The sequence below is a fragment of the Panthera onca genome, chromosome F1 (genome assembly GCF_046562875.1).
Source record: "Panthera onca isolate mPanOnc1 chromosome F1, mPanOnc1 haplotype 2, whole genome shotgun sequence".
Lineage (NCBI taxonomy): Eukaryota > Metazoa > Chordata > Mammalia > Carnivora > Felidae > Panthera > Panthera onca.
In genome coordinates, this window is record NC_138355.1 from 50,527,124 (window position 1) to 50,552,149 (window position 25,026).

Sequence of the window (25,026 nt, forward strand, 5' to 3'; positions counted from 1 at the left end):
AAGAGTCGGATTTACTTTCACGGTAAATGCTGACAGAAAGGATTCAGTAAAGAAGGAAGATTAAAAAGAGAATAATTCATGGAAGAAAATCATAACTTTGTTAAAAAAAAAAAAAAAAAAAGACTCAAGTTATCTAAATTTCAGAAGACTACCAATATGAACGAAACTACTACATCATTATATTCTAAATGAAATTTAGACAGCATTTACAAAGGCATAATCATTTTTTTTATTAAAACACTATTCAACAGGCAAGCAAATAGGTAAAATACTCGTGTTCATGGATACTTTACTTTCATTAAAATCCCCATTCTCTATCTTTAACTTTCTACTTATCAACTCTGTAGCTTCAGAAATAACATAAAAAGCTCTCATAATATTAGTAATATTAGAATAATTAATTAAAATGAATGAAGGCAGAACAGAATAAATGAGTAAAGCTTTCAAGCTTGGGTAGTTTCTATCTTGGAAGAATGGTAATACCACTAACAAAAACTGAGGCTGCTTTAAAAGAGGCTGGATTTTACAGTAGCACACTCTACGTTCATAATAACTGAAGCTGTTACTTCTAATAAACATACTTGTTTCATTAGAATGGTTTTTTAAAAACAATTTTACTGTGGTTACTAACTTAATTGGGTACTTGAATTAAATAATAATTGGAATATCTCTACCAGCAAAAAAAATAGACCAGATTAATCTACATTTGGTATATACTGATATATTAATATACCAAAAGAAGCCACATGAAATCCATTAATTTAACAGGTATCTACTGAATGCTTCCTTTATGCCACGCCCTCTTCTGTGCTGACAATACAAGAGCAAACAAGGCAGAAAAGGCTCCTCCCATTAAGCAACTTGCCATTATAACCAGGAAGACTGAAAATAAAGATATAAATACAAGATAATACCAAACAGCAGCAAGTACTATCATGAAAATAAAAGGGCTTAATGAGTAACTGGGAGGAGGTAATGGCTTTCCAGGATGGCCAGACAAGGATTCTCTAAAGGAGAGAATATTTGAATTTAGAGTTGAATGAAAAGAAAAAGTCAATCATGCTACAATCATTCAAGACAGTGGAAACAGCTGGTAAAAATCATATGGCACTAAAAATTACAGCTATACACTACTGTTAGCAAAAGTCAACCCATTTAAAAACTAGTCATCAGTTTTAATAAAAATATATGGACGTGCAAAAATATTAATGCTTTTGAAGTTTAAGGCCTAAAGTAATTCTATTTAAATCAGGGGAGATCACTTTTAGATATAAGTACACAAAAAAATAATAATGTCCAAAAAAAAAAAAAAAAAAAAAAAAAAGTAGTCCACAGGTGCTTAAAAATTAAAATATATTAATAGGAATCCTTTGATACACACATCGTATATGCACAGCCATAGATGGCTTTCTCTTACATAAAGCAAGAGCATTTCTATATTGTTAAATGTAGGAATATTTAAAGTAAAAGTAAAAATAAAGAGAATCTTACTTTTAGCAAATATGTCAACTGGTGATCCATCAGGCAAAAGCCATGGCCAGCCTTTGAACTGCCATGCAGGACCCTGCACAAAAACTGCTACAACCCGATCCCTATAAACAGAAAAGGGGGGAGGGTTAGAATAGAGAGAGAGTATCTCATAGATGAACTTTGGTTACTGTAAATCCTTAAGAAAAGGACTCAATGATTCATGTGATATAGTCTCCTGTCAACACATCTGTGAGGCAAACAAAGTCCATTACCACAACTCTTCATTACGTTACCATTAAAATACATTAATGATTGCTATACGTCTCATGCACTGCACCTGGGTCTTTTAAACATAATTACATACACAATCCTTATATGCAATCTTTTTAACCTTTTAATTTGCCCTTCTCCTAGACTAACAGGCCCACTCTTCCAATGCAATAGGGAACACTGGTGGATGTATTAATTGAAAAAGTTGGTTTTAAAAGGAAATCATTTAATTCAAGTAGATCTTAAATATTTTACATTAATTAAAAACATTATAAATAACTCACCAATCATTTTATGAAGCCCCAAGGCCTTATTTTTGAGTTCTTCTGAGTATTTGGAAAATAATTTGAGTATAGAAACCATCAGACTTCTTAAAAATTTTTCCAATTATTTTACAACTGTTTCACTCACCCTAATTTTTTTTTTTTTTATTTTTGTAGGAGAAAGAGACAGAGTGTGAGCAGGGGAGGAGCAGAGAGAAAGGGAGACACAGAGTCCGAAGCAGGATCCAGGCTCTGAGCTGTCAGCACAGAGCCTGACACGGGGCTCAAACTCACAAACCGTGAGATCACGACCCGAGCTGTAGTCGGATGTTCAACCGACTGAGCCACCCAGGCGCCTAGTCTATAAGTGTTTTTCTAAAAACGCAAGTTTTTCTAAAACCTTGTTTTTCTAACTGTTAGACTTTATTTTTCTGAAAAGAACAAATCTTTTTCTAGGCCCTCATATTTCATTAGTTCACAAAATATTTAATTAAATTGAGAAATTATAATAAGTGTAAGAGTCATGAACAGCTTATGCCTAGAACTAAAGAGGTGGAAACAAAACCATAACAAACAGTAACAGTTAACATTAATAAGATTATGAACATTCACTATGTGCCAGTGTTGTTCTAAGCACCTTACACAGTACCTATGTTAATACACTGAATCTTCCAAAAAATCCAATGAGGTGAGTGCTATTATTACCCTATTTTACAGATGAGGAAACAGAAGGGCATGGACAGTCCATTTGCAGAAGAGAAATGAAGGGAAGAAGAGGAGGAGTGAGAAGAAGAAAGGGAGGGAATGGCTGATCCTGTGCCCCGGTTATGCTACTGTTCCTGGGTGAGGACTGATAAATCATGAGAACAGCCATTTTAGCAGTATTATGGAAATCATTTTAACCTTACAACTCCCTGAAATGGTCTTAGGAATGCCCAGAGGTCCAAGATCACATTTTTAATAACCATTGCATTAGATGAAGACTCTACACATCCAACAAAGAATTAAACCAGGGCTACCTTCTATTCAGGTAAAAGATCTACAGCAACAATTCAAGTTACTGTGAAAAACCACAGCTTAAAATTCTAACCTGCTCAAAATTTCTAAGGCTAAAATGAAATCTTAAATTAAAAATCTCCTCCTTTCATGGAACACATGTCCCATACTGCCAAATGATCTTTGGTAATAGAGCTCACTATTAAATGACCTCTTAATTTCATGACCTAGCTTTAGCCATACAATGGTTGAAAGCAGAAGGTACCTCCCAAACTAAAGGAAATTTGTTGGAGAGACATCACCTAGATCCTACTGGGCCTCACAGGGTTAGCATGTAAGCAGGATAATATAAATACTACTCTTGGTGAATTCTTGAAAGGATTAACAGAGAAGGAAAGAAGAAAGGTAAGGAAAATATTCCTAAGTTAAGATACCAATGACTAGGGACCTAGCTAATATATACAAGCATTATTCTGTAGCACAGTGAGATGGCACTTGTACACACTGTATTACCATTTTCTGCAAATAACTGCAAACATGTAATACTAATATGGAATAACTTTCTTACAAGTTTTAAACTTGATAACTGACGTTCTCATTTTACTTCATATAATAAATTTTTAACATACTTATATTCTCAATGCCCTGACTTCCTAATGTGTGAAGACTGGTAAGTACCTCAAAGGTAAATTTCAGTTAATGCATCAATGTGTTGCATTCTCTTACGTCACACAGAGATGCACTCTCAAGACTGTTTTTACTCTACCTTATATTAATAAAATGTAAGATAATTCATGTATCTGAGCTAATAGACACTGTTAAAAATACCTAAATATTTTATTAAAGAACATTTTAATGCAATTAAAGAGCTAAACCGGAGTAGGGTGATCATGTTATTTTTATTAATAAATTAGTCCTCATAATAAAAGTAACAATTTCTTCACTTATCATTTCTTACTCCAAAATGTGAATTCTCCAAAACAAAAAACTAAAACAACAGGTTCTCAAAACATTAGTCTATTTGTAAGTTTTGTTCTAAAAGCTGATCCAGAACAAATAAACAGTGTTAAGAATTTTTACTAAATTTTCCAGAAGTCAGTGTTTCTTATACGTAAAATAATGTTTAGCTATCCAGAATACAAATTTATTTAGGTATTTCTAAAACATGGACATTATTAATGACCCAGTTAGACACTAACAATGTCTTCAGGAATAGTTTCTATCTAGAACTCATGACAAAACTTGACACTTTTTAATTATACAAAAAAATTAATGACTACATAAAATAGAAATAATCTTACCAGTCTTGAGGCATAAGTTTAAGCGGCTGGTCTACTACTCTATAAGGAACTGTGACACTAATTGCAGTGCCCCCTGGTTGCATCTGATCTTTTCTTCTCTGTATTAAAGTTTCATTTTCTCGTTGGCAGCCTTGTTTCTTCTTTTCATCTGATGGGACAAATCTTTGAAAAAACAGAGATGAAAAAAGGTCAAATGGTTCAGTGGGACACAAATGGGAAAATAAGTTAGAAATTATTTTTAAAATACTGATAGTTTTAAACCAAACCTTTTTTCTTTCTTTTTTTTTTAAATGAACCTGCTTCTGCATGTACAGATTACAATGTGTAGAGAGTATAATCTTTCTTCCCATGCCAAATAGTACTCAGCTCACTTAGTCCATAAGTTGGCTCACACAGAGACACACACAATTTATGTTCTTTCATCTAGCACTTAGCATTCTCCAAAGTTACATAAAAGACCATACTAATCCTTGGTTTTTCAAATGCTATTAGAAGGATATTCTATTATAAATCAAAAGGTCACTTGAAATAAGATGATGTGGCTTCTTCCCAGATACGTGACTTAGTATATCCAAGAGCTTCACAAAATATCCCTTTTCATGGATTATGACTAAGCAAAATTAGAAAAATGCCATCTGATTTCAGGGTTGCTTTGCAAATTTTTAAGGAGGAAATTAAATAAGTGTATGCTAATTGTCTTAGTAAATACTGCTAGTAATTTAGTAAATTACCAACTCTACCATGTGATTCAATTCTCCACTGTACCATCAACAGATTATCTTCAAATATAACTTAGCAATCTACAGAGCTGTTGCCACCTCTAGATTGTTGGGTGTTCACAAAGCATTTCAAAACAGTCTTTTTTTTTTTTTTTAGCTGCATACTCCTAATACACAGTCTATTAGCATATTTTATTAAAGTCCTTTGAAAATTTTGAATATCACATGCTGGATTCATCATTAGTAAAACTAGTCTCATACTCATGAAGGTCTTTAGTAGATGGTGACTGTGATAAACAAAACTTCATTTCTGAGCTATTTTCATATCCATGGATCTAATCTAATGGAAATCTAATGGAAAAGTTAAGATTTCCATAAATTTAAAAATTTCCTCCAGATAATAATTTTGCTCCCTATGGATTCAGTTTATTTATAAATCAAGCCTACTTAGAAAATGCCAAATATAGGAGCGCCTGGGTGGCTCAGTTGGTGACTTCGGCTCAGTTCATGATCTTGTGTTTCATGAGTTAGGGCCCCACATCGGGCTAACCGCTTTTGGATCCTCTATCCCCTTCTTTCTGCTCCTTCCCCACTCGAGTGTGTACTCAAAAATAAACATCTTTAAAAAAACAAAAAAGGAAGTGCCAAATACTAACACTCTGAATCATTAAACATGTTAAAATTAATATACATGCACTGTTGGAAACAGTTTTAATATAAAGCTACAACAAAATGTATTAAGTGAACAGTAATACACTGTGCTAAGTTACACAATATACATAGTTGTACAAAACACCGTCCCTGCCCTCTTGAAGCTTATGCTCCAGATACAAAGAACAAAGTTGTCTCACTGGCAAGTGAAAGATGCTTTATTTCAATCCTCTCTATCCAGATGGGATTAAAATGCTAACATTCTTAAATATAATACTGAATCTATTTTCTAGCTTTTGAAATTGTAAATGTTATAAAAGTATACAATTACTTATAAACTTTAATAAATTACTATACACACACACACACGAGTGATTTATAATATCCAACTTTAATGTCTATTAAACACCTAATTCAACTTCTAAAGCATAAGGAAGGAGTTACATAGCATTTGCAGGTTCACTTATTTGCTGATGAAAGTTTTATTGAGGTTCAGAGTATTAACATGGTTCTTTAACATCCTACAACTAATGCCCTACAATTTTTACATGCGCTAGTATTTTTAATTTCTGAATATATCTAGGTCTTTCTTTAGGATAGCAGCCTTCTGTATAGTAAAATGTGTCTGTATTTCAAAATGCTTTTCAGCTTTGATCTCATGTATTAACACAAGGATAGATCTTCTAACCTACTCTCCTAAACTTAAAGTTAGAATAACAATGTAGACTTTTCCGTCCATTGAAGGCGCTGGCAAACTAATTAAGCTCAAGCTATTTTATTTCACTCAGTTCCTGGAATAGGAAATAAAGGTCAAATTCTGCTCAAGGGAGGGAATCTAACATAAGTTCCTTCTTTCATAAAGGTAGGACTCTCAGGGGTTAAGTTCAGTATAATGGTAAACTAGAAATAAACCCACTGCCCACTCTTTTTCCTGTCCCCTAGCTCTTATCAACGTCCTGGCAAATGCAAGGAAAATCAAATCTCCGAATTGTAAATTGGCCCTTGCTTGAATCTAAAGCAGGAATTAACCACCCTGACCACAATAACTAATTGAGAAATAAACACATTATCCAAGCCAGGCCAATGAGACTTAATCCTGGATTTTTGCTGGAATTATTGGAAAACAGGCACTATCCTTCTACTGTGCTAGATAACCTGGAGTTTTTGATAGTCATCTTCAACCCTGAAGGGGGAGAACCCAAGAGATGGAAAGACCAACCCCTGATGATATCATTTTAGCACTGTGTCAGAAGCCAGGACTGTTCAGTCATGTTGAGCCAAATAAGTTATTTTTTGGTAAAGCTACTACAAATTGGTATTTATCACTTCCAATTTAAAGTGTTCTAACAAATACAACCAGAAATGCACATGTGATATGGTAGATGGATATATGTAATTTGGAGAAATATTATGATGTCCACTGACTCATCCAATATTTGCAATTTATTTATTCTATTTTACATTCCATGAGTGAAGGAGTATGGGTGATAGGACTAAAGTCACTACTATCTAAACTGGTACAGTTCTAGTGAAATAACTATGTTAGTATTGTCAAAGAATAAAATGCAAATAGTTGATATAGCCAAGTTAAGTTCCAAACTGTATGTTATTTTTAAAACAGAGCAAGTTTATGAATATTTCCCAGCAGGTTAAAAATACAGTTTTCCTTTTCCTAAATAAAAGAAGTTGAAATTTGAAAAGTAGAGAAAAGACAAGAAAAAGCAACAATGTCTGGATGTTAAAAACCCTCAAACTGAAAATTTAATTTAAAGTGATATAATATTGGCAATGCTCCTAGGTACTTTGCAAACACAAATGTAAACCTTTCCTGGAGTCCCCTCCACCCCTGCCATCCACCCACCTTCAATTTGGAACTCAAAGAATTTCCACAGAAAAAAACTCCAAGGAAAATGAACCGTAAATGAGTAAATGAAGACAATCAAAAATATTAAATGTACTAAAAAACTAAACATGCAGGGAAATGAGAGGCATTGTGAATGAAACAACAGTCAAAACAGTCAAGAGAAAAGGTAACTAAGGACTTCAAATGCAAATATCAAAGATCAAAGCTTACAAAACAAGCTTGCAAATATGTACAGGAGAAAAATTTATTTTGAAAGAGACCAAAGATTTGAAAAAGAACTAAATAGAACCACTGAAATTGAAAAAGTCCCAAAAAAGAGAAGGGAAAAGGGGGGGTGGGGGGAGGCAACACAGAGGTATTATCTAAAGCAATAAGGGCCAAGACTCAGAATTGATGAAAAACACAAATCCATACATTCAATTTTAATGAATCCCAAAATGGGATATATAAGAAATCTACATCTAGGCAGAGCAGATAAATTTAAAATGGTCTTTAAAATAACCAGGTAAAGCAGACTTCCTTCATAGGATTATCACACTAACAGCTGACCTATCATCAACAAAGGAAGCTAGAAGATAGTGCAATAATATCTTCAACGTAAAGAGAAGAAAAATTAAAAACTTCTATATTGTAGGGGCGTCTGGGTGGCTCAATTGGTTGAGTGGCCGACTTTGGCTCAGGTCATGATCTCGCGGTCCGTGAGTACGAGCCCCACATCGGGCTCTGTGCTGGCAGCTCGGGGCCTGGAGCCTGCTTTGGATTCTGTGTCTCCCTCTAACTCTGCTCCTATCCTGCTTGTGCTCTATCTCTCTCTGTCTCTCAAAAATAAATAAATGCTAAAAAAAATTTTTTTTTTAAAAGAAAAAACTTCTATATTGTTTTCCAAAGTGGTTGAATCTTTTTGCATTACCTGTGGCTGTTTGGAACATGAATTATTCATGGTCCGGTGTAAACTCCAGTATTTGTTCTGCTTGCTTCTTCCCCAGGCATCAAGCAGTTTTCTCACATGAATGTACTCCACAGTATTTGACTACTGCAAAGAGAATCCTCCGCATATCTTTGAGGCACTCTCTATGTGCAATCTCTCCCCTTTGGAACCTTGGTCCTGTGAGGCTACCATAATGGCCAGAATCACGAGTGTCATCCAATCATTTTATGTTAAATAAACTTACAGTCCTACTAAAACTTCTCTCAGGATCACATTTATAAACGTAAAATATATTTTTTAATACTTTCATAACACAACCTTAATTTTGTTATTTACAGATGTTAAAGGTTAAGGGTTTTGTTTTTGTGTCATTTTTTTATTGAAGGGCCCCCAAAAAAAAAAAAAAAAAAAAAAAAAAAAAGGAAGAATCCTTAATTTTACATGAAACCAAATAGAATCTATGCCAAAATGAGCTATGGGGTACAGCCAGTACTGTAATTGTGTGGAGGAGGTTTCAATTATGCATTAATTACATAGCAAAGCCTCCAGCTGACTCAAACTGTAGGGGAGATGTCAGTTGCAATGAGGTGTTAAACAATGAAGGGAGTGTTTTATACTTAGAAGAAAAATTAGGCTTGGTCTACCCTAAGAATGTGGTCTATTTAATTGTTTGGTTTCTCTGTTGTAAACCTAAAGGGGGGGGGGGGGACACTAAAATTTACTTTGTGATTTCTTTGCACTGTTTACTATCTACCATTATAAACAATATTTAAGATTTAGATTTGTAATGCATTCAGATGAGCACTGCCAAAGGTTCTGGAGAATGAAAAAGTAAAGACAGAATTTCTTTTTAAACACTCCAAAATCTTACTGTGAATTTTCTGTAACCATTAAGATATTTATAAAAATTATAAATAGCTGTCAATTATTAAAAATTGTGAGAGTTGGAAATACCAAATTCATGAATCATAAAAATCAGAGCTAAAAAGGACCTTAAAAATCACCTGATCCAAATACAGTAAGTGCACAAAACGCAATACCAAGTATAATGACACCTCACAGGAACTAAAATCAAGTCCAAGGTACAGATACAACTATCATATATCAAAAAAGAAATCTGAAATTAGAGGGGCGCCTGGGTGGCTCAGTGAGTTAAGGGTCCAACTTTGGCTCAGGTCATGATCTCATGGTTTGTGGGTTCAAGCCCTGCATCCGGCTCGGTGCTGACAGCTCTGAGCCTGGAGCCTGCTTTGGATTCTGTGTCTCCCCCTCTCTCTGCCCCTCCCCTGCTCATGCTCTGTCTCTCTCATCTCTCAAAAATAAATAAATGTTTAAAAAAAAAAAAAAAAAAAAGAAAGAAATCTGAAATTTGAAATAAATGCACTGAATGAGTTCACAGCTTGAACAAACACACAAAACAAAACTTGAATTTCAGATATACAAATCTGCCCCTGTCCAATTTTCTCAGTGTGATCCTTTCTGCTTCTCATTTTCCTAGACATTTACTTAATATCCTTTATTGGGCAAACACTGTTTTTCAACAATGGAGATACAAATGACAACAGAGTAACAAGCCCCTTTTCTCTAAGGAATTCACAATTTAGTTGGAATTGTGAATTCCAACTGGGTGCCAGATGCAAAACACAGAAGCCATCACAAAACAAAAAAATAGATACATATTTCACAGAATATAAACAATGAAAAAACAACTCTTGTATATTCATTAGGTGGAAAGAAAACACATGAATCCTCAAACTAAAAAAAAAAAAAAAAAAAAAAGTTAAAGCAGTTAAGCAAATCCATTTTTTGCATGGGTCTGGCACAGTCTCAGTTACATTATCAAATCTATTTCAAAGAAGACCAAAATAATATCTCTTATTCACCCAATTGTAGATGACATGAGGAATTACTTGAGTAATCCACAACACTGTAAGAACACTAAATGATAAAAACAAAAATTTCTTCTTTCCCTACTGTTAGTGGGAAAAAGTTCGGTGAAAATTTTATTCAAAAGTACTAAACAAGACTGTACATATATATTGGTATGTGTCATATTACATGGATTTTTATACAGCTATTTTAAGACACAGGCACTTATATCCAATTCTGCGTTTGGTAAAACCTGAAATTAGCAAGTTTTACAACTCATTTTGTGTCTCATTTATAATTAGTCATAAGTTTAGAAGCAGTATGATTTTCTGTTTGGCAGTAAAGTTGCTTTTGTCTTCTTTCTTCAAGAATTATCACTGTTATTTCACCAAGAGAGAAGGCAGAGCATTCACATTCTTCCTTTGGCTACAAATTATGTTACTGACCAAAAATACTTTCCTAGTTACCACTAAAAATATTTAATAAGAATTTTCATTGTTAAACCAAATTACAAAATACTGTTATTGTAATTAATAGTGAATGTAAGACCTTGAATACTGCAAAAGAGTATTATGTTCCAGAATAAAACCCAATTTCTTAATCAGAATGTTTGTTAAGAATCCCCATTATCCAAAAGTTAAGATAACTAAACTGGACATTGGGAGACCTGGTTGTATTTTCTGCTCTGCAACTACCAGAGTAGGTTTTAGGGTTATCTCTCAGCATTTTCACTGAGAATAAGAGTATATTCTGAGATTCCTTTTTAGGTCTCAAAATCTAGAAAATAGTAATTTTCAAGTATTTTTTTAGATTATAAAAAAATCACTAGAGTTACATACCTTCTCACTAACACCACATAATTTATGAGAGGAGGTAGGTAAAGGTTTTCATGGCTGATATATTATTGCTGAGGTCTAATCTGATTTTGAACTTATCTTTCAGATGCGATTTAAGTTTGTAAACTGGTGTCAAAGAAAATTATACTTTTCATTATACTCTCAATAATAAGGCATTAAGATTCAGTTTTATCCCAAATGCTGGAACATATTTTAATTTCTCATCAGTTGCAATAGGTGACTCCTAGTACACTAACACCACTATCATGTAAGCTCCAAAAAGGCTGAGCTCGCAGAACATTTATCTACATAGCACTTTGATTGTCAGTTACTGTTCTATGAGTGTTGAATAAATAAACTCAATATAGAAAAGTTAAATACACCTTATAAGATTCCAGTTCCAATAATACAGTGTTCCAGTAATTATAAAAATCCTTCCAAGAAATGTCAGATAAAATATACCAAATACCTGAAATGCATAGGCGAACTGGAAAGAAAATAGTCATGAGTCAGAAATCAACTGATGCTGCAGTGGATGAGAGTGGAAGACAGGAATACCTGCTTGAGACTTGGTTTTTACCACCCACAGAAAGGAAGGGGACAAAGAAGCTAGAACTGTAACCTTAGAAGAGGTAAATAAACAACAAAAGGATGAACTTGGAGAAAAAATTCTAATCAAGTTTTCTTTTTTTGAAGTTTATTCATTTGAGAGAGTGCAAGTGCGAGCAAGTGGGGGAGGGGCAGAAGGAGAGGAAGAGAGAGAATCCCAAGCCCCATGGGCTAGATCCCATGAACCGTGAGATCATGACCTGAGCTAAAATCAAGAGTCAAAGGCTCAGCCAACTGAGCCACCCGGGCGCCTCTCCAAGTTTTAAAGACGTGTATCCATCTTGATCTGGTTCAAGAGTAGGGGAGGAAGAAAGGAGTCCTAGATAATTTGTCAGCCAAGGGCCAACCCCTTGAATTGAGAATTTAACATAAAAAAACAACTTTAGATGTATTACATTCCTGCAGCACCCAACAAAAGCAAGTTTATAAAATAATTATGTAAGGGCGTGTCTTCGATCCAGAACTTCTTCAAATAATTAAGGTTAAAGCTTAGTGAGCAAAAGTCCAAATTCATAACAAATGCCAAGATTTAATCGCCATGTGTATAAGATAACTGGACAATTTGACAACCTCTATTTAATAAGGAGTACCATAACAGAGTACAAAACACTAGAAAAGTATTGCTGCAGAATACATTTAACCCCCTTCTCTCCAACTAATGACCACACCACCACTCTTAGCCTCCAAAACATTATGCTGGGTTCTTCCATTTTCTTTCACTTACCCAATAAAAAGCAGAATGAACTACCTTAAAACAAAACCCTAAGTACCCACGAATGTTCAATATATATTCACCCATTTTAGTAATCAGCATGATGGAAAAAAATTTAATTGACAAACACCACACGATAGAGTGACCACTGTTTCCTCAGAATAGCATTTTACTACACTCAAGCTATATGAACTCTGCAATAAATGTTTATAAATTATTCTGTCTTAACTCATGAGCCTCTATGTGGGAACAGGAAAAAACAAATTTTTCCCCTTGAAAATATTTTATTAAAATGATTTTATTTAACTTATTACGCCTAGTACTACATAAGCAACTATGTTTTTAACTGTGTTAAAAAGGACACAAGGGGCTCCTGGGTGGCTCAGTAGGTTGGGCGGCCGACTTCGGCTCAGGTCATGATCTTGCGGTCCGTGAGTTCTAGCCCCGCATCGGGCTCTGTGCTGACAGCTCAGAGCCTAGAGCCTGCTTCATATTCTGTGTCTCCCTCTCTCTGACCCTCCCCTGTTCATGCTCTGTCTCTCCCTGTCTCAAAAATAAATAAACGTTAAAAAAAAAAAATTAAAAAAAAAAAAAAGGACACAAATATCGCCTACCTGAGCAAGGAGGCTGAGAACACTTGCGCCCAACCATGCAGACATACATGCACACAAGCTCACGTTCACACACACCCCTTTCAGTTTTTAATGAAAGAAGATAGTTAATTTAGGTTAATGTACACTACATAAAAGTGCAATGCCTTAGAACAAAGTCCACTAACAATTCACAAATGCAAACAGCAAAAGGCCAAGAGCACAAATAAATCATGAGAATCTGGCATATGAAATTTAAAATGAGAGGAAAACATAGTGGATATCCACCAGTCAAAAGCAAAAGTAGACATCCAGAAATCACTAGCAACCACTCATTATCTGCCATGCTAATAATGATGTTCATAAACTTGACAGCATTCCGGAAATCGCTTATCTATCGCCCATTTTAGATCTTACTAATGTACATATCATTGCAAATTATTTAAAACAATTTTAGCATCACCATTTTTCTTCTGTAAATGACAACCACTACAAGTAGCATAAAGATTAAAAAATAATAATCATGATCCTAAAAGTGGCACACCTATTCATATTAATTAACATGAAGATTAATACTTCTAGAGAAGCTAGCTAGGTAAGGGAGAGATTAACTTTGTACATACACATTATCATGATATGTGTTTACTACAGCAAAGTGATACTACTCTTACTATACTCATTTTAAACAAGAAATGAGGAAGGAGGAGACTAAAAATTTCAGATACAAAATTCCAGTTACAAATAAAATGGTACACATTTCTAGTTACCAAATAAATAAATCACAGGTAATGTACAACATATCGACTATAGCTATAATACTGCATTGCATATTTGACAGTACTTAAGGGAATGGATATTTAAAGCTGTAATCACAAGAAAAACATTGGGGGGAGAGGGGTAGTTAAGGTGGCGGAGCAGCATGGAGACCCTGAGCTTGTCTTATCCCTGAAATACAGCTAGATCAGCACCAAACCGTTTTGAACACCTAGGAACTTGATCTGAGGATTAACACAACAACCTGCATAACTTGAGCCAGAGAACTCAGCAGGTACACAGTGTGGAGAGGTGAACTGTGGAAGAGAAAAGCCATGGAGAGTAGGGAGCTGTTTTAGCGGAAAAAGGACAGAAAGAGAGAAAGGGGGAGAGTACGGTACATTAGGATCATGCAAGAAAAGCACTCCACCGAGAGTAGCTAGAGAGAAAGAGAGAGAAAGAGTGAAAACACTCACAGGGCACTGAACAAGAAATCTGTTCCCCGAAACCACTGATGGGAAGAAAAGAGAGGGTTTCAATACCACCAAAATTCTATAAACAGTGGAACAAAGTCTGTAGTTTCTGAGTTCAGTGCCTGGCGGTGCTCTGGTGAGGAAGTAGGGCAAATCCCCAGGAGCAAGGCAGGGGGGTCTGCGGGGTCTGAGGGCCACACAGGAAGAAGCGGTTCCTCTGCTTGGAGTGCATTTGGTAGAAGCCATATGGTCTCCCCACAGGCAAAGGTCCCAGAGGACCCTGAAGAGCAGCCACGTTTGCTAGTATTGGGACAAAGACCCCAGAGTATGGTGAAACCTAGCACCGGCTGTGTGCTGTGATTTGCCATAATCTCTGAACTTCTGACACTGTGTGATTGCACAAAGGTTTTCTGGAGCAAGCCGGCACCCAACCATTGCTCAGCAAGACCCTCCCCCAGAGAGCTGGAGCAGGTCCAAGCCACAGGGGTCTCTGAAATGTGCGGTTTTGAAACACAATCCCATCTGAGATAAAACTCTGGAAGGAAGTGCCACCTGGAAGGTAGACAGCTTGGACATGGAAAGGGTAGTGGACGGAGGCCTGAGACAAAGGGGGGGTGCTTGATGGCAAGTTGGTGAGAGCACAAAGTTTCTGTGCCAGAAGACTAAGGAGCTGAGTGAAGCTATTTCCACATCTCCCGTGAAGACAGATGAGTGTCACACTGATCCACCCCAGTTAGCTAAGCAATGCCAACTCGTGGAGAATGGAGCTGTTACACCAAGCCCAACCCAACTGTGCCCTCCAAGCACATCCCCTAAAAGACCAGCACAAGTCATTCCACCTGCTTAGCCTACAAACTATAGAAGGCTTCACAGTTTCAGTTCTAGGGCAAACTGGATGTAACTTTATTTGGGTTTCATTCTGTTTGCTGGTTCATTTACTCATTTTCTTTGCTTAAATTGTTTTCTTTTCTTTTCTTTTTTTTTTCATTCTTTCCTTTCTTCCTCTTTCTTGGCTACAGAAAGAGATATTTTTTTATTTTTTTTTACTTTACTTTTAATTTTTTAAACTTTTTGTTCTATTTCATTTTCTTTAGTTTTATTCTATTTTATTACATAAATTTCTTTTTAATTTTTAATTTTCTTACCATTTTTCTTTCCCCCTTTTCTCTATTCTATCAAGCTTCTTTGTACAAGCAGACCAAAACACATCTAGAATCTAGCTTCCTTTACTTGATTTTTTTTGGTTTTAATTTTTTAATTTTTCTTTTTTCTTTTATTAATTTTTTTCCTTCCACCAAAATGACAGAATAAAGGAATTCACTCCAAAAGAAAGAAGGGGAAGAAATGACAGGGGCTTAATCAACACAAATATAAGCAAGACGTCTAAACTAGAATTTAGAACCATGATAATGAGAATACTGAGGCTGAAAAAAGCATAGAATGGGTTTCTCTGGAGATAAAGAAATAAAATATAGTCAGGACAAAATTAAAAATGCTGTAACCGAGATGCAAACTTGAATGGATGCCACGACGGCATCCAGTGAATCAGTGATACAGAAGATAAAATTATGAAGAACAATGAAGCAGAAAAAGAGGGAAACAAAGGGAAAAGATCACAATACAAGACTTCGAGAACTCAGTGACTTATTAAAAAAGAATGACATCCGAATCACAGGAATCCCAGAAGATGAAGAGAGAGAAAAAGGGGCAGAAGGTTTATGTGAGTAATAACACTGGAAAACTTTCCTAATCTGAGGAAGGACACAGACATCAAAATCCAAGAAGCACAGAGAAATCCCATTAGATTCAACAAAAACCAAACATCACTAAGGCATATCATAGTCAAATTCACAAAATACACAGAAAAGGAAAGAATTATGAAAACAGCAAGGGGAAAAAAGTCCTTAACCTATAAGTTGAGACAGATCAGGTTGTAGCAGACCTATCCACAGAGACTTGGCAGGCCAGAAAGGAGTGGTAGGATATATTCAATGTGCTAAATCGGAAAAATATGCAGCCAAGAATTCTTTATCCAGCAAGGCTGTCACTCAAAATAGAAGGAGAAATCAAGAGTTTCCCAGACAAACAAAAACTAAAGGAATTTGTGACTACTAAACCAGCCTGGCCAGAAATCATAGGGGGCTCATTGAGTGGGGAAAAGACAAAACAAAACAAAAAGACAAAAAGCAACAAAGACTAGAAAGGACCAAGAACATCACCTGAAACACCAACTCTACATGCCTGTAGGCAATACAATGAAACAAAATTCGTATCTTTCTGTACTCACTCTAAATGTCAATGGACTAAACGCTCTAACCAAAAGATATCAGGTGTCAGAATGGATAAGAAAACAATACCCATCTAAATGCTGTTTACAAGAAATTCATTTTAGACCTAAAGACACCTGCAGATTGAAAGTAAAGAGATGGAGAGCCATCTATCATTATAATAGTCATCAAAAGAAAGCCAGAACAGCCATATTTATATTAGATAAACTAGATTTTGAGCCAAAGACTGAAACAAGAGATGAAGAGGGACACCGTATCATAATTAAGGGGTCTATCCACCAGGAAGATCTAACACTGTAAATATTTATGCCAACATGGGAGCACCCAAATATATAATTCTATGAATCACAAACATAAAGATATTCACTGATGATAATACCATTAATAGTAGGGGACTTCAACACTCCACTTACAGCAGTGGAAAGATCATCTAAGCAGAAAATCAAGAAAGAAACAATGGCTTTGAAAGACACACTGGACCAGATGGACTTAACAGACATATTCAGAACATTTCATCCTAAAGCAGCAGAATACACATTCTTCTCAAATGCACATGGAACATTCTCCAGAATAGATCACATACTGGGTCACAAGTCAGCCCTCAACAAGCACAAAAAGATCAAGATCATACCTTGCATATTTTTAAACAACACTATGAAACTTGAAATCAACCACAAGAAAAAATTTGGAAAGACCATGAATACTTGGATATAAAAAACACCCTACTAAAGAATAAATGGGTTAACCAAGAAATTAAAGAGGAAATTAAAAAGTACACAGAAGCAAATGAAGATGAAAACACAACAGCCCAAGACCTCTGGGATGCAGCAAAGGCAGTTGTAAGAGGGAAGTATATAGCAATCCACACCTTCCTAAAGAAGGAAGAAAGGTCTCAAATACACAACCTAACCTTACACCTAAAAGAGCTACAAAGAGAACAGCAAATAAAGCCCCAAATCAGCAGAAGCTGTTAAATAATAAAGATCAGAGCAGAAATCAATGATACTGAAATCAAAAAAACAGTAGAACAGATCAATGAAACCAGGAGCTGGTTCTTTCAAAGAATGAACAAAATTGATAACCCCCTAGCCAGACTGATCAAAAAGGGAAAAAAAGGGCCCAAATAAAATCACAAATGAAAGAGGAGAGATCACAAACACCGCAGAAATACAATCGTAAGAGAATATTATGAGCAATTATATGCCAATAAATTGGGCAATCTGCAAGAAATGGACAAATTCCTAGAAACATATAAACTACCAAAACTGAAACAGGAAGAAATAAAAAATTTGAACAGACCCATAACCAATAAAGAAATTGAATCAGTAATCAAAAATCTCCCAATAGACAAGATTCCAGGGCCAGATGGCTTTCCAGGGAAATTCTACCAAACATTTAAAGAAGAGTTAACATCCATTCTTTTGAAGCTGTTCCAAAAAACAGAAATGGAAGGAAAACTTCCAAACTCATTCTACAAGGTTTTGATTCCAAAACCAAAGACCCCACTAAAATGGAGAAATACAGAACAATTTCCCTGATGAACACGGATGTAAAAATTCTCAACAAGATCCTAGCAAACCGGATCCAACAATACATTAAAAGAATTATTCAACATAATCAAGTGGGATTTATTCCTGAGATGCAAGGCTGGTTGAATATCTGCAAATCAATCAATGTGATATATCACATTAATAAAGAAAAGAGAAGAACCACATGATTCTCTCAATAGATGCAGAAAACGCATTTGACAACATACAGGATCCTTTCTTGATAAAAACCCTCAAGAAAGGAGAGTTAGAAGGATCATACCTCAAGATCATAAAGGCCATATATGAAAGACCCACTGCTAACATCATCCTCAGTGGGAAAAAAAGAGCTATCCCCCTATAGTCAGGAAAACGACAAGGATGTCCATTCTCACTACTGTTATTCAATATAGCGTCAGAAGTCCTAGCCTCAGCAATCAGACAACACAAAGAAATAAAAGGCATCCAAATCGGCAAGAAGAAAGTCAAACTTTCATTCTTTGCAGACAATATGATACTCTATGTGGAAAAACCAAAAGACTCCACTTTAAAAACTGCAAATCTCCACTAAAGAACTGATAATACATGAAATTCAGCAAAGTCGCAGGATATAAAATCAATGCACAAAGCGGATGCATTTCTATACATCAATAATGAAGCAACAGAGAAATTAAGGAATGAATCCCATTTACAATTGCACCAAAACCTATAAAATACCTAGGAATAAACTTAACCAAAGAGGTGAACAATCTATACACTGAAAACTATAGAAAGCTTATGAAAGAAATTGAAGAAGACACAAAGAAATGGAAAAACATTCCATGCTTATGGACTGGAAGAATATTGTTCAAATGTCGACAGTACCCAAAGCAATCTACATATTCAATGCAATCCCTAACAAAATAATAACATCAGCATTCTTCACAGAGCTAGAACAAACAATCCTAAAATTTGTATGGAACCAGAGAAGACCCCAAATAGCCAAAGCAATCCTGAAAAACAAAACCACATAGCTGAAGGGATCACAATTCCAGACTTCAAGCTGTATTACAAAGCTGTAATCATCAAGACAGTATGGTACTGGCACAAGAACAGACACACAGATCAATGGAACTGAATAGAGAACCCAGAAATGAACCCACGAAAGTATGGCCAACCAATCTCTGACAAGGCAGGAAAGAATATCCAGTGGAAAAAAGACATCAGCAAATGGTGTTGGGAAAACTGGATAGTGACATGCAGAAGAATGAACCTGGAGCACCTGCTTACACCATATACAAAAATAAACTAAAAATGGATGAAAGACCTAAACCTAAGACTGAGCCATCAAAATCCTAGAGGAGAAAACAGGCAGCAGCCTCTTTGACCTTAGCCACTTCTTACTTGACACGTCTCCAGAGGCAAGGGAAACAAAAGCAAAAATGACCTATTGAGAGCTCATCAAGATAAAAAACCTCGGCACAGAGATGGAAACAATCAGCAAAACTAAAAGGCAACTGATGGAATGGGAGAAGGTATTTGCAAATGACATATCAGATAAAGGGTTAGTATCCAAAATCTATAAAGAACTTACCAAACTCAATACCCAAAAAACAAATAATCCAGTGAAGATGTGTGTAAAAGACACGAACACTTTTCCAACAAAGACATCCAGATGGCTAACAGACACATAAAAAAATGCTCAACATCACTCATCATCAGGGAAAGAGAGATCAAAACCACAATGAGATGCCACCTCACACCTGTCAGAATGGCTAAAATGAACAATTCAGGCAACATTAGATGTTGGCAATGATGCAGAGAAACAGGAACCGTTTTGCACTGCTGGTGAGAATGCAAACTGGTGCAGCCACTCTGGAAAACAGTATGGAGTTTCTAAAATAGAACTACCCTACGACCCAGCAATTACACTACTAGGTATTTATCCAAGGATACAAGAGTGCTGATCCAAAGGGGCACATGTACCCCAATGTTTACAGCCGCACTATCAACAATAGCCAACATATGGAAAGAGCCCAAATGTCCACTGACTGATGAATGGATAAAGAAGATGTGGTATATGTGCTATATATATACACAATGGAATATTACTCAGCAATCCAAAAGAATGAAATCTTGCCATTCACAACAACGTGGATGGAACTAGAGTGCATTAGGCTAAGCAAACTAAAAAAGAGAAAGACAAATATGGTATGTTTTCACTCATATGTGCAATTTAAGATACAAAAGAGATGAATATAAGGGAAGGGAAGCAAAAATAATATAAAAACAGAGAGGGAGACAAACCATAAGAGACTCTTAGATACATAGACCAAACTGAAGGGTGCTGGTGGGGTGTTGGGTGGGAAGAAGGACTATGGGGTGAGAGGCTTTAAGGAGGACACTTGTTGGAATGAGCACTGAGTGTTATATGTAAGTGATGAATCACTAAATTGTACTCCTGAAACCATTTTTACACTATATGTTAACTAACTTGGATTTAAAATTAAAAATAAATAAATAAAATTATTTTATCAAAGTTAAAAAAAACAAAAAAAAATTTGTAACTATGTAAGGCGATGGATGTTAACTAGATTTCTGTGGTGATCATTTTGCAATATATACAAATATTAAATCTTTACCCTATACACCTGGAACTAATAAAGGTCAATAATACTTTAAAAACTTTTTCTCAGAAAGCTAAGTATCTGGAAATTTTAACATAAGATATGGGCTTCATTCAACTAACTTTTCCTAAGGTCTGGATTAAAAACTACGTTCCCAACCTCCATCTACCTCACAAGGTATATACCTAATATATACAGAAGTTGGTATCACTTTTCCCATTCTTCAACTAGAACTTGGGAGAAGGGCAGAGGGAGAGAAACCAAATTTGTTTTAGAACTTCCTCAAGCTCTTCAGGGAAAAGTCAAAAGAAAATAATTCATATTAAAATTTACTATAATAGTACCCTTTTTATTAGAACTTTAGCCAAAAATTTCTGTAATTTTCCCTAAAGGATCCAGAATGAAAAGAATATACAGCAGATCTTTGAACCACATTGGTTTAAACTGCATGGGTCCACTTATCCATGGGTTTTTTTTTTTTATATAAATACAATACAGTACTATATATGTATTTTCTCTTCCTTGTGATTCTTCTAATGAAATTTTTTCTCTAGCTTATGTTATTATAAGGATAGAGTATATAACACATATAAAATACAAAATACATGCTATTTGACTGTTATGTTATATATTAATTACGTTATCAGTAAGGCATCCAGTCAACATTAGGCTACTAGTAGTTAAGTTTTTGCAGGAGTCAAAAGTAGTACATAAATTTTCAACTGTGCAGGGGTCGGCACCTCAAACCCCTGGATTGTTCAAGAGTCAACTGTACTTTGTTTTGAAAATAATATTTCAGACTATCTGTAAAGTCGATAGCACAGACACTGAAATTCTGTTTTCTCCAAATAAGGAATACCAAATTCTTAACTACTAATTCTCAACATTATCTCCATATCCTAACAAATTACTTACTTCAGGTCCTGTAGAAGGTCCTTTGCATTAAGCATGGTTATTAAAGAGGTGGTAGCTGCAGGAATTATGATAATGGGTGTTCGAGATCCTGTAAAGACAAAATTTTAAAGGTACCAAATATGCTGTTATTATCATTAAAAGACATAGACTTGCCCAATTAAAACTTTAAAGTTTGTAAATTTATAATCTTAGTTCCTTTGACCTAAAAAAATATTTTAAGTCAGTAGTAATATTCAAAATATTTGGTAATGAGTAAGACCTGAGCACTGACTACCAAGCACAAACATTTGGTGTAACTTCACAAACAGAGTCTCAGCTTTCATTTTGTAATCTAGCTTATTTACTTTTACTTTTTAAAATAAATTTAGAATCAATAGGCACAACCTCACCTTTCTTCTGATTTGGGGGAGGTCTTGCTTGAGAAACTGTTAAGAGGGGAAAAAATTGAGTGTTAGAAACATCGCATTTTTATTTTCAAAATACAAATACAAATAAAATAATAAAGTAAAAAATAAAAATACAGATATGGCCTAAAACTTATTTGTATTTACATATGACCAGTTATAAAATTTTAAAATATACTGGAATCTTCTCAAATAACCTCAATCTTCTCAAATAATTTACTTCTCTGTTTCACAAAAACATTAAAATGTCCTACCAATACTCAACAATCTGTAGTAACAATGAAAGTGGATATACTACATTGCTGGACACTGAGTATCTACATTAATGGATTTTAAAGTCTAGCAAAGGAAGCAAAAAGTTTAATTAACTGATAACCAATGTAATAAATGCAAAAACAGAATATTACAAGAACACGAAACACTGTGGGAAGGACTGGGAGGGGAAAACGTGCTTAAACATTTGGGAGGAAAAAGGTATTAATGGGAACTAAGACCTAAAATATTTCTTACATTTTTGTTACATTTGTTTTTTGTTTATTAGAAGAAAACATTACAGACAATGAGTCATGTGAAGGCCTATATTATTTTGAACTGCCTATATTATTAATAATTGTGAATGTGTTATAAAAACACAAATATTCATATCTTCTCATTATTTGTATATGTAATAGACTTTATAATGCACAGAAACATTTGTTGGTATAATAAGAGTAGTATCAGACTGGTTCAAGATTAATATATTTTAGAATTTGAAAATGCTGTACATTCTATTTTCAGTATTTACATATATAATAAAAACATACTGATTGCTTTCTATGTGTCATGTACTGTGTTAGAAATTCCATTTTTTAAAATCATAAAAATAAATAAAAATTTAGGAAGTTTAAAATTCTAACTCAACATCAGTTGTTAAAAACAGATTACCATTTTTAAAGGGATACATGCATTTTTGGAATATGTTCTATTTTAAAAGCAGTAAAATTCTACATTTTAATTTAATACTTTGTAATAGCTATTTATTGTGGTAAACTTCTATGGAGTCCAGCAGTAGGATCCTTCCAGTCACATAAAGCAGAGAAAGATATATATAAATAGAAGTCCACACACACATACATATTTATTATAGTGTCCTCATCTCTTCTTGCTGAGAAAAAAAAACCTAAAACTTTCTTAAATCATTTTTAGAACTAGGATTCACAGATACACTTGATTAGCTAGATAGCATCATTTGGAATATAATACAGTCTCAGTAAATATATGGTATTTGTTAGAGGAATAAAGGAATGACAGGATGGATAGAATACATGGATAAACAGGAGACAAGAGTTGCTAGGAGAATGACTAAGGGGGAACAACAAAAAAGAAATCTTTGACTGAAACAACATTGGTTTGGTAAAGAAGCTCACGATGGACTCCTGAATTTAGGAAAAAATTCACTAAAATCAAGCCTGAGAAGATGTGATGTAAGAAAAAGACAAAATATAAAAGCTCACATATTAAAAATAAAGCCTAAAGATTTGATTAAAAAAAAGCTACAAAAAAATATAAATAGGTTCCCTAGTAAAGTAAGGAGCAAGGTACAGACACTGTGACAAACACACTATGATAAACTTGATTTTTTTTTTTTTTGAAAGAGAGAGAGCGCGCACAAGCAGGAGAGGGGCAGGACAGAGGAGTGAGCAATAATCCCAAGCAGACTCCACACTGCCAGCCACGGAGCCCGATGCAGGGCTCAAACTCACCAAAGGTGAGATCATGACCTGATTGGATGTCAGACACTTAACTGACTGAGCCACCCAGGTACCCCTATGATAAACATAATTCAAAGTGAGAGGGGGAGGAAAGTGTAGAATAACACCAGTCCATATGGCAAAGTGATTAAGAGCAAGAATCTGTACTCAGATGATCTCAATTCCTATCCCCATTTTGCCACTTCCTAGGCAAATTACCCTAGCAAGTCGAATTGAGAGACTGCTCAGTCTCGGTTGTCCTCAACTATAAAACAGTAATAATAGTTTCTATATCCTGAAACTGCTGTGAGAATCTTAAAGACAACAATGCACCTTAACTCCTTAATCAGGTCTTGGCGCATGCATATTCAATATTTAGTGAACCCTGTGGCTACAGCTAAATGCTAAATGCTACTGCTCCTGGTACCACTAACACTACCATTGCACTTTAGCAAATGCCATGACTGAAAATGTACGAGCTGAGAGTAAGTAATTATTATTGTTATGTTTGATTTCAAATATAATTACAGTCTTCACTTAAATATTCAGAGCCTTATGTACAAGGCACTCTTATTACTATAAATAAAACAGAAATAATCCCTGCCCTCAAAGACTCTCCAGTGAAGTAGGGGAGCCAGAGCATGAACAAGCAAGCACACAAACCACAAACACACATAAACAAATTTGAACATGTGATATTAAAGAGCAAAAGAAACATATCCTGACAGAAAAGTATCCTTTGGCTAGAATGCTTACAGAAAGCCTCTCAAAGGAAGTGGCATTTAAACTAAGATTTCAAGAATGAAAAGGAGCCAACTTGCAAAGAACAAGTGTCCGAATGGTCCAGACAAGAGGTAGGAATGTGAGCAAATGCCAAAGACAGGAAGAAACTGCTGTGCATAGGGAACTGTACATGTGCACACTACAGGGACAAAAGAAAGAGTGGCGGGAGATGAGGTTAAAAATACACGCAGGAACCAATTTATATAAGGCCTCTAGGTAATGTTAGGTTTGTATTTAAGTGCCACTGAAGAACTCTGTAACTTTTAAGGCAGCAAGTGACATAGTTTGATTTTCATGTCACATCTTCTGTAACAGAAAAACAATAGATTTAGGTAACAGATCAAAAGGGGACACACATGAAAGCAGAAAGCTCAGTCAGGACTCGTAACAACAGTCCACAAAGGTGCTACTCAAATTAGGTGTAATGGTAAGGGGTTTTTTTTGTTTGCTTTTTTAATTTCCAATCCAAG

General features: G+C 35.1%; 1 protein-coding gene across 1 annotated transcript in view; it reads right to left on the reverse strand.

The window, feature by feature from the left end:
- Positions 1-25,026, reverse strand: part of CDC73 (cell division cycle 73) — a 134,860-nt gene that overhangs the window by 16,058 nt on the left and 93,776 nt on the right. Inside the window, exons 12-15 of the mRNA XM_078441128.2 lie at positions 22,029-22,064; positions 21,640-21,727; positions 4,301-4,462; positions 1,492-1,592 (exon numbers count right to left, since the gene is read on the reverse strand). Coding sequence (XP_078297254.1) covers positions 1,492-1,592; positions 4,301-4,462; positions 21,640-21,727; positions 22,029-22,064 — 387 coding nt within the window. The remainder of the gene's footprint in view (positions 1-1,491; positions 1,593-4,300; positions 4,463-21,639; positions 21,728-22,028; positions 22,065-25,026) is intronic.